Raw genomic sequence first — 10,327 nt, 5'->3', positions numbered from 1 at the left:
GAAAAATGATAGTTAAAGTATGTAAAAAAGTACACACCTCCGATTCTTAATAATTTGTGTTAGTGGAAGTATAGAAGTGCTTAATGAAAGTAAGGGTTATGTGCATAAGGTTTGTGGCAAGTGAATTGGTTGAGAAAAATATGTACTTGAATTGTGAATGTAGTGTATTAAAGTGCTTGGGAGGGTTAGTCACTATTTCTAAATATATCATATCCGTCCCTTAGCCTACATTACAACCTTAAAGTCCTAATTGATCCTAAATTTGGCTAGCTTAAATTAGTAGAGATATGCACTACGGGCAAGCTTATGGTACGACCATGGGATGCATATGAATTCTTTGTGAGAGTGAGCGAATTTCGTTCAATTGTGTGATGTCCTTAATCTATATTCAAAAGCATATTTGAATGAGTGGACTAGTATATATTCACTCTTTCATTTGTTGGTAAGAGCACATGATCTCATGAATGATTGGTGATGTTGTAAACTTTCTTGTTGGGTGAGTGCATGAGTTGAGGGTGCTTAGTGTGGTTACAAATCAGCTTTTGAGGTTGGGTGGTGACAAATAGGTTGTTGGAATTGATTGAAATGAAATATTATACTTAGACATTGCTTAACCGGGAAGAATGTGAAATTTTGTATATTCATATGCTTGTGTGTTGGTATTGATCATAGTCAAGACTATAGTGTGTGGTTAAAAGTTAAAGTGCTCCTCTATAATTAAGATTTGTACGTAGTTGGGGATTTATTTGATAGTCCGAGAACGAACAAGAGTCTAAGTGTGGGGTGTAGTAACCAGCCCTTGTATTTTCAAGTGGAATAACTGAATATGCTTTCTAGATTTAGTGGGAATTTAAATCCCATATTTCTATTAATTCCAAAGGAACTTTGCTAGATTTTAAGTTCTTACATATTCTTTCCATTTTAGATGATACAACAAAAACGAATATAGTAATATTACCCTACAAAAACTGAAATGAGATTGATGCAAAATATTTGCTTCTCTATATTTCTACGTGGGTAACGCGGTATCGTTGACCTTCTTTTTATTTAAAAAGTTATATACAGGCACCTTAATTAAGCAAAAAAAGAAAAAGAAAAATCAAGGTTTTCTTGTTGAAAGCATATATTATATCATATACAATTAATAATTTGTTTTCGTTGCAATTTGCATGTTTTTTTTTTGTCGTTTGGTGCAATTTCAACTACCTGTGCAAGCGCAACGAAAACATGTTTCTATTACCTTATTTTCGAAATGTTGCATTATCTAGAAAATAGTATTCTTCAAAGTAAGCGACGGCATGTGGTGGGCACGAGAAGAGGTAGAGGGCGACGTAAGAAGTATTGGGAAGATGTGATCAGGCAGGACATGACGCGACTTAGAATTACTGAGGACATGACCCATGACAGGGAATTGTGGAGGTCGAACATTAAGGTTGTAGGTTAGTGGGAAGTTGTGAATATTTCTACGGCGCACCAGAATGAGACTAGCCAGTTAGGAGTTAGTTTTAGGATGCTAGTGGTCATTTCAGATACAGGGCTTTATCTGCTGGTTATTATTATACTTTCCATCTATTTCGTATTTCTTATATTGCTGTTATTTTATTATGCATGAATCTATTGATGGTACTAATATATCATCTCTTATTGATTTCTTGAGTCGAGGGTCTCCTGGAAACAACCTCTTTGCCCCTCGGGGTAGGGATAAGGTCTGCGTACATATTACCCTCCCCAAACCCTACTTGTGGGATTATACTGAATCGTTGTTGTTGTAGTTGTTCAAGGTAAAGGAATTTTTTTTATGTTTTTTTTTTATATCCATGCAATCTTTTTGAAAAAGTCATACAACATATTATAATATATTAACGTTAAATGTAAATGTTATAACTTATAATATGAATTAAAAATTGAAGTGTTGACACTCATGTTTAAATCATCTTATCTTCTTAGAGAAACTTATTGGGCAAGAGAAGAGGGGGTGGGTGAGGAGGAGACAATTGAATAACCCCATATAAAAATAAAAAGAAGTGAAAATTATAATTTAAAGTAACTTTGCAGACTTGGTTGTTTATTCTCATGGCAATCAAAATCACATGAAAAAATATAATAAGAGAGGAAAATAGTAGTAGGAGATACTCAGTAATCGACAATTTTATCTGAATTGTCTTGAAAAAGCTAGGAAATTTAATTTGAAGAAAACCAAAATACTACTCCCTCCGATCCAAAATAAGTAATTTTTTGGTCTTTTTCTTGTGGTTCAAAATAAGTGATTTTGCAGATTTCAAGAATGAATTAATTATTATTTTTCTATATTATCTTTGGAGTAAATAATGTTGGAATATGTGTTAGGAGTATTTATGTGAGATAGTAAAGGTTAATATGGTTAATTTCATTGTTAATTAATGTTAAAAGATGGATTTCTTAATCTGTGTGAAAACATTCAAAAAATCACTTATTTTGGACCGGAGGAAGTAATTAAAATCAATGATCCTCATTATACATTGAATTCAAAATTCACCAAGTATACATAAAGTCAACGTCGTTGAAAAATACATATAATTTGGTCAAAATAATTTGTATATGACATGAGTAAATAAATTCAAAATAAAATAAATTCCTAAAAGAAGATATATATACGCCAGAGGAAATGATATACATCAGCAATATACATATGTTTTCCTCTACAATCGTTTCAACCAATATATAGATTTTATGCCCAATCATTGATAGAACGTGCTATCACTCAAATTAAACATTGCAATATTATCTAGAAAAATAATATTATTCAAGCTAAAGCAATTCTTTTTTTGTCCATGCGATCTTTTTGAAAAAGTCATAAAACATATTATAATACGTTAACATTAAATGTAAATTTTATAATATGAATTAAAATTTGAAGTGTTAACACTCATGTTTGAATCATCTTATCTTAAATCCTTGGCAGGGAGCGCTTCCCCGCGAATGGGGCCCTACATGGTACGAATCCGGATATAGTCGGGCTCCAATACAGGTACTAGACACCGGATGAAAAACCAAAAAAAAAAATCTATCTTATCTTCTTAAGAAAACTTATTGGGCAAGAGACGCGAGGGGGTGGATGGGGAGGACACAATTGAATAACCCCATAAAACTAAAAAGTAAAACGGCAGCGGTGTACGAATTATCCCTCATTTACGTAGAATTTGAAGAAAGACCGCACTCCAAGGGGTGTGACGTAGGCAGCCTACCCTGATAAAAGTATCAGTTGTTGATTCCATGATTCGAAACCGTAACTTATAGAATACACAGAGATAACTTTACCGTTGTTCCAACGCTCAAACCAAAAATTATTTTTAAAAAAATTATCACAATAAAATATCTAGTCTTTGTTCTTTGTATAAAATATGAATATAAAAGACGTCTTCCAATTTTCATTTTAGACATAACGAGCTTTCCTCTTTCCTTCTTCTCTCTTTCTAAGAAAATTAGCCACACCACACCACACCTCAAGAAAATTATATCACCGATTATTACCATCAACAATATTCTTATTAATTAGTAGCAGTAGCACAACTTGTTCTTATCAAAATATAGAGGGAAGAACAAAAGAAACCTGAAGAAAAAATGGGAAATTGCTGGCCTAAACCTGTAGATAATCTTCCTAGCTCTAACAAATTTTCGAGCCCACCTTCAGGTCGGATTCAGAATTTAAACTTTTTAGATTCAATCTTTAGCTTCTTATTGATTATACTTTTGAAATCATCCGTTCAAAATCTAATATTTGCAGAAATTTTATTATGCTTCGTGTCAAAAACACGAATTCAGTTGAATCCGTCACTTATATGCTACGTGCGTCTCTACTATGTACCAATTAATTTGTTACTGTGACAGTGATCAAGAAACATACGGCTACTCCGGCAAGTAATACCAAAAGGGCGGTGGTGGCGCAGCCTAGTGGAGATGGCGGTGATCAATCGGAGAAAGAGGAATTACCACTGCCGGCGAGTGGGAAAATTATTACTCCAAACTTGAAAATGTTTACCCTAGCAGAATTGAAGAGCGCAACGAAGAATTTTAGACCAGATACAGTATTAGGAGAAGGAGGATTTGGAACTGTATTTAAAGGATGGATTGATGATAAAACATTTGCTCCTTCTAAAGTTGGAGTTGGAATTCCAGTTGCTGTTAAAAAATCAAATCCTGATAGTGAACAAGGTCTCAAGGAATGGCAGGTTTGTTGTTTTTTTTCCTTGCTTTAATTTCCTATGCATTTGGTTATATTCGAAATTTATTGGTCCGACTAATGCAAAATCAACTGAGCAGCTCGTTAAACGGGTCTGTACCAGGAGATTAATTCCCGACGAATTATTTGCACTTTAAATCCTATAAATTTTGCCTTTAAAACTAGTCGGATAAGTTTATGTTATGTAACCCTTCGGGACGCGCGACCTGTTGGTTTGGAGGGCGGTCATTCATACAGATTACTCGGGATCGATCCCCCTTCAATGCCTTCTGGATCGAGCTTGTCGTACAACGCTTGCCTAGTGCGATTTACATTTCTTGTGTGATTTGCAAGCTATTACACAGTGGAGCGTTTATCCAGTGCTCACCCGAAGGGCAAAAATTGTGACAGAGGTTGTAGCGGCCACGATTTTTGCTTTGAAATTGTTATTATTATTATTATTATTATTATTATATGTGCCCTTTGAAATTGATTTTTTTTGACATGATGAACTCGGATAGTCTTCTGTTATACTTTTTAACTTTCTTCACAATTTTAAAATGTGGTTTTTTCTTCTCATAGCTAATATTTGACCAGTCTCTTCTATGAGAAAAGGAAAAAAAAATCAGTCAAAATCTAGCTGACTAAAATGTGAAGATAATATCGTTGACTCTTTCAAAGTATCCACGTGGTTTCATTACTATCAATTAATTTATGGAAAATATAATAATCAAATTTAAGTCACGAAAAAGAAATGTCACAACTCACATACAAAAATCAAAATTAGGAAATATTAAAATAATAAAACTGTCCCTTTTTTCTTTGTTCTTTGTTTTCTATTCATTACTTCAGCCTTCGTCGATTGCTCAACGGTGCAAAAGTTGGAATAATGAATTAGTCCAATAAAATTGCTAAACGAGTGTAGTCAAAAAATTTTTTATAATAACCTCGTTTTTTTTAAAAAAAAATTAGCTGTTGTAGCGAAGTATTGTTATAAATAAAATATATTATACTTAATAATAAAATTTGACCGTTATAGTAAATTATTGTTATAAACAAGTTTGATTGTAGTACATTTTGTCTATTACAGGTTTGTTGTCTATGGACAATTAATTATTTATTATATGGATTGCAGGCTGAAGTAAAGTTTTTGGGAAAATTTAGTCATCCGAATCTTGTAAAATTAATCGGATATTGCTGGGAAGAAAAAGAGTTTCTGCTTGTATATGAACACATGCTGAAAGGAAGTTTAGAAAGTCATCTTTTCAGAAGTAAGCACCTTTTTATTATTATTATTATTATTTGTTGAAAAAAAAAAGAGGATGTATTCATACCAGCACTAACGCACCGGAAACATCAAAACTCCGAAGTTAAGTGTGCTTGGGCGAGAGTAGTACTAGGATGGGTGACCCCCTAGGAAGTCCTCGTGTTGCATCCTTCTTTTGTCTTTTGGTTTTCTTGAGCCGAGGGTCTTTCGGAAACAGCCTCTCTACTCCTTCGGGATAGGGGTAAGGTCTGCGTACACACTATCCTCCCCCGACCCCACTAGTGGGATTTTACTGGATCCCTCTTTTGTCTTTTGGTTTTCTTGAGCCGAGGGTCTTTCGGAAACAAGCCTCTCTACTCCTTCGGGATAGGGGTAAGGTCTGCGTACACACTATCCTCCCCCGACCCCACTAGTGGGATTTTACTGGATCCCTCTTTTGTCTTTTGGTTTTCTTGAGCCGAGGGTCTTTCGGAAACAACCTCTCTACTTCTTCGGGATAGGGGTAAGGTCTGCGTACACACTATCCTCCCCCGACCCCACTAGTGGGATTTTACTGGATCGTCGTTGTTGTTGTTGTTGTTGAAAAAAAATTATTACAAAATGTAATATAACACTATTTTTGTATATTAGAAGAATGTGCAGAAGCATTGTCATGGGATACAAGGCTAAAAATAGCAATAGGAGCAGCTAAAGGTCTTGCTTTTTTACACACAACAGAGAAGCAAGTTATTTACCGTGATTTTAAAGCTTCAAATATTTTACTGGACTCGGTAATTTTCTTTTTTAGGAAAACTTCTTTTAATTAATTACATTTTTTTTTTTTTTACAATTACTGATAAATATTTGTTTCAAATATTGTTGGGACAGGATTACAATGCTAAGCTTTCTGATTTTGGACTGGCTAAAATGGGTCCGGTAAATGGTGACTCACATGTGACCACTAGAGTCGTTGGCACTTATGGCTATGCTGCCCCCGAGTACATGGCCACAGGTAAATTTTTTAATAACTATAGTGTTCGAGTCAGATATTTTATGCCCTCGTATGCTAGCCAGTTTTTAGACTGGTCATTCAAAAATAGTCAGCGTTTGCAAAGTTATTGAAAAATAACCATTATTTTGCTGCAACACGGAAAGTTTCAGCATAATATACTGGAGATCGGTGCACCTGTGTATGAACTTCCAGCATATTATACTGGAACTCCAACACGTGGAAAGTTTCAGTATATTATATTGGAGTATTTTTTTTGAATTTTGTACAGTTTTTTCTTTCAGATTTATCTTTACATGAAAAGTGGCTAAATTTTGATTACTTTTGAAACTATGGCTTTTTTTGAATAACCACTTGTAAATCTGGCTATTTTTTAATTTCTCTGTATTTTTCCCCTCCTAATTCCATTGACACTTATAATATATAATTTCTAAAACTTTAAAGTACACAAATAGTGAATGAACCAACAAATTGTTTTTATATTTATTTATTTTTTGTGAAAATTGACTTATTTAGAGATAAACTGATAAATCGTGCCAGCTAACTCTTTTTGGTCCCAACAAAACAATTACTAGAAAAGTTTGACATTAACTTATATGCCTTAAGATGAAAACAATATACAGATATTCATTACGAATAATAGTATATCACCATCAATAAAAGGGTCAGTGGATAGTGAAAGTTTTATTACTTAAAAGAAATTTATTCCTTTGATTTAAATAACAACAAACTAATAGCTTTGACTTCTTAAAATCAAAATTCTTCCCCAAAAATTTTCTATGTTCCCATTAGAAGTTTGACCTGGCCCTTAGGGAAAACGTCAACCTTTACATAATGTGAACTCCTTAGCATTCAAATGCAATATATATATATATATATATATATATATATATATATATATATATATATATAAACAAATATGATTTATTAATAATGGCCGGCCAAAGTTGGTATATTAGTTTGAACCATTTTTTGGTTTTAAATTCCTTATTTTATTTTTAAAAAAAATATTGATTCTTATGCTTTTTTAATTCTTTTTTGGGAAAGTCTTGATACCTGTATCTTTATACAAATAGTCGATCGAATTTACTACTCACTTTCCCTAGCACGTATACACTGATTATACATAAATTATACATATATTATGCATTCGTCAATTATTCTTAGTTTAAGCAGTTGGATGGTCGACTGTTTAGGTTACATCTTCATTCCTTCCTTCTTATATGTAGAAATGATACTAGGTAGCCACGTTACAAGGCTGCTATTTAGGAATTAGCTAATGCATTCTGAATTTTAGTTTTTAAGTTCAATTTTTTAGGACAAAAATGTCATGAATTGTCCTAAAGTTAAGATTTTTAGTTTAAAATTTCAGAACAAAATAAATACTGGCTAATATCTAAATAGCATCCCTAAAAATGGGAGAAATTCAAAAATAGTCAGATTTACGATGGTCATTCAAAAATAGCCACAGTTTCAAAGGTAATCGAAATTTAGTCACTTTTCATGTAAAGATAAATCGAGACGAAAACACTGTTCAGAATCCGAAAAAATACATAATCTTGCATAATATAATGGAGTTCCAACATAAGTATACTTGGAACTCCTCCATATTATAATGGAGATCCAGCATAAGTATACTGGAACTTCCAGTATATCCAGCATATTATATTGGAAGTTCATACACATGTGCTCCAATCTCCAGTATATTGTGCTAGAACTTTCCGCGTGTTGGAGTTCCAGCATAATATGCTGGAAGTTCATACACAGGTGCACCGATCTCCAGTATATTATGCTGGACCGATCCCTGTTACAACAAAATAGTGGCTATATTTCAATAACTTTGTAAACGCTTGCTATTTTTGAATGACTAGTCCGAAAACTAGCTAGTCCGTACTATATTAACCCTAAAAATGGCCCTTCTTGTTCGGCTATAACTTACGGAACCTTATTTTGGACAGGTCATTTGTACGTGAGGAGTGACGTGTATGGGTTTGGAGTTGTGTTGCTAGAAATACTAACGGGCCGTAGAGTACTGGATCTAAACAGGCCCAATGGGGAGACTAATTTAGTAGAATGGGCCAAACCAATGTTACCTGACAAAAAGAAGCTAAGGAAAATAATGGACCCAAGATTGGAGGGACAATACCCATCAAAAGCTGCATATCAAATAGCAGAAATTATACTACAATGTCTTGAGCCTGATCCTAAAACTAGGCCTTCCATGGAAGAAATTTTGGAGTGTTTAGAACAATGTAACGCGATCAAGATGAAACCGAGAGAAAAAAATGCCACTCGTGCCCACGATCAACGATCAGGAAATCATCGTAATCACAACAACTACGGGCATCGATCACCTCTCCATGTTAAAAAAACAGGTAGCGGTAATGTAATTGGAAACCAAGGCCGCCATGCTGCCATCAATCGAAGCTACTGAAGCTTGAACGGGTCGTAGGGTCATTTTCTTCGATTCAAATTATCGCTAACTAATTATGTTGTACAATTCCCTTGTTCTGAAGGTGGACGATACGAAAGAAATTGATATGTGGGCCTGTACACACTATAGGCCCAATCCAAAACCAATGGAGGCCCAATTTATCAGCCCATTTAAATGGGCCCCTGAGACCTGTTGGTACTTTGAATTGGTCTTACATAATCATGAAAAAGCTGGCATATGTCTGTATCAGACTGAATGATAGTCAACATCAAGAAAAGAATGGACTTCCACTTATCACTGTAATTGTTACCCTTTTTTTCCTTTTTGTAACTTCTTTTTTGTACTGACTAGATATGATTGTATTGCTTTTGTCTGTATATTTTTAAATTTTTGGATTCATTTTGTAGGGTGATCATTCTTCATCTATCATATTCTTAAGGTCAACATTGATTTGCCTTTTGTTACTTTCTTGTCCATATCCCCTTTGGTCACTCTTTCTCCTCCCAAGAAACTAGAAGTTGGAATAACCATTAATTTTTAGTTATAAAGATCGAATATTAATTTGGACATTATCATTTTTAACTCGCGTCATAAATTATTTATATTCGGTAGTCAAAAAGTGTATAAAATTTGTATAATATTTGTATATATATATATACAAAATATATACAAAAAGTATACATTTTGTCGGCTATTATTTTGTGAGCGGTTATACAATGTCGTTTTCCCATATTAATTCTTATAGCATTATGTCCAACTCTGCCTTACATAAACTAAGCCGTTTGGCCATAAAACAAATTTCACTTTCTTTCAAAATCAATGTTTGGCCATCAAATTTTCAATTTTCACGTGAAGATAAATTTCAAAAAAATTCGAAATTTTGAAAATTTCCAAAAAGCTATTTTTGCAAAATTTTCATTTCAAATCACTCACAAAAATTCAAAAAGAATCCAAAATTATATTATGTCCCAAACACAACTTTAATTTTCACTTATCATTTTCACTCACTTTGTTTTAGAATTTTACAATTCTTATGTCCAAACGCCCACTAAAAGCCAAAGAGATTGTGACATTAATTCTTGCACTATTTGTTTAGTTGCGGCAATTAATCCAACTCACTAACACATTCAATTTCTAGATAGACTCAATTTATATAAATGCATTGTACATATTCGTTAGTTCACTTCTAAAACTTTCCTACACTTCAAGAGGCAATGAAACATCCAAGGGAAAATGTAAATAGATATTAGGAAGTTGGATTTCTTGTCTTTATAAAAGTAAATAAAGAATAGTGTTAAATCAGAGTTATGTTATTTGGGTGGGAAAGAAGCATTTCACTTTCAAAAAGTAACATGCCTCCTATTTTTATACCCTTAAATACTATATATTTTGTTTTTGTTACTGTAAAACCTAGAAGTTTTAGTTTTATACAAGCTACAA

The 10,327-nt window shown here is 33.3% G+C and overlaps 1 protein-coding gene and 1 non-coding gene across 3 annotated transcripts; both read left to right on the top strand.

Moving 5' to 3' along the window:
* The first annotated feature begins 3,424 nt into the window (after window positions 1-3,424).
* On the top strand, window positions 3,425-9,351 carry LOC104216825 (probable serine/threonine-protein kinase PIX13). Of its 2 annotated transcripts, none has more exons than XM_009766955.1 (6): window positions 3,425-3,670; window positions 3,868-4,208; window positions 5,334-5,469; window positions 6,099-6,235; window positions 6,333-6,456; window positions 8,412-9,351. In XM_009766955.1, the coding sequence occupies exons 1-6, from the start codon at window positions 3,601-3,603 to the stop codon at window positions 8,885-8,887; spliced, it is 1,284 nt and encodes a 427-aa protein (XP_009765257.1). In that variant the 5' UTR covers window positions 3,425-3,600; the 3' UTR covers window positions 8,888-9,351. The 2 variants fall into 2 exon arrangements, with proteins under 2 accessions (XP_009765257.1, XP_009765256.1); XM_009766954.1 differs by having other exon boundaries at window positions 6,096-6,235.
* LOC138890820 (5S ribosomal RNA) lies at window positions 5,519-5,636 on the top strand. The gene has a single exon (XR_011407223.1). It is a non-coding gene; the product is annotated as a 5S ribosomal RNA (ribosomal RNA).
* Window positions 9,352-10,327: the final 976 nt, after the last annotated feature.

This window comes from Nicotiana sylvestris, chromosome 4 (genome assembly GCF_000393655.2).
Source record: "Nicotiana sylvestris chromosome 4, ASM39365v2, whole genome shotgun sequence".
NCBI lineage: Eukaryota > Viridiplantae > Streptophyta > Magnoliopsida > Solanales > Solanaceae > Nicotiana > Nicotiana sylvestris.
Note: the sequence above shows the minus strand (reverse complement) of the source record. Positions and strands in the feature narration are given on the sequence as shown.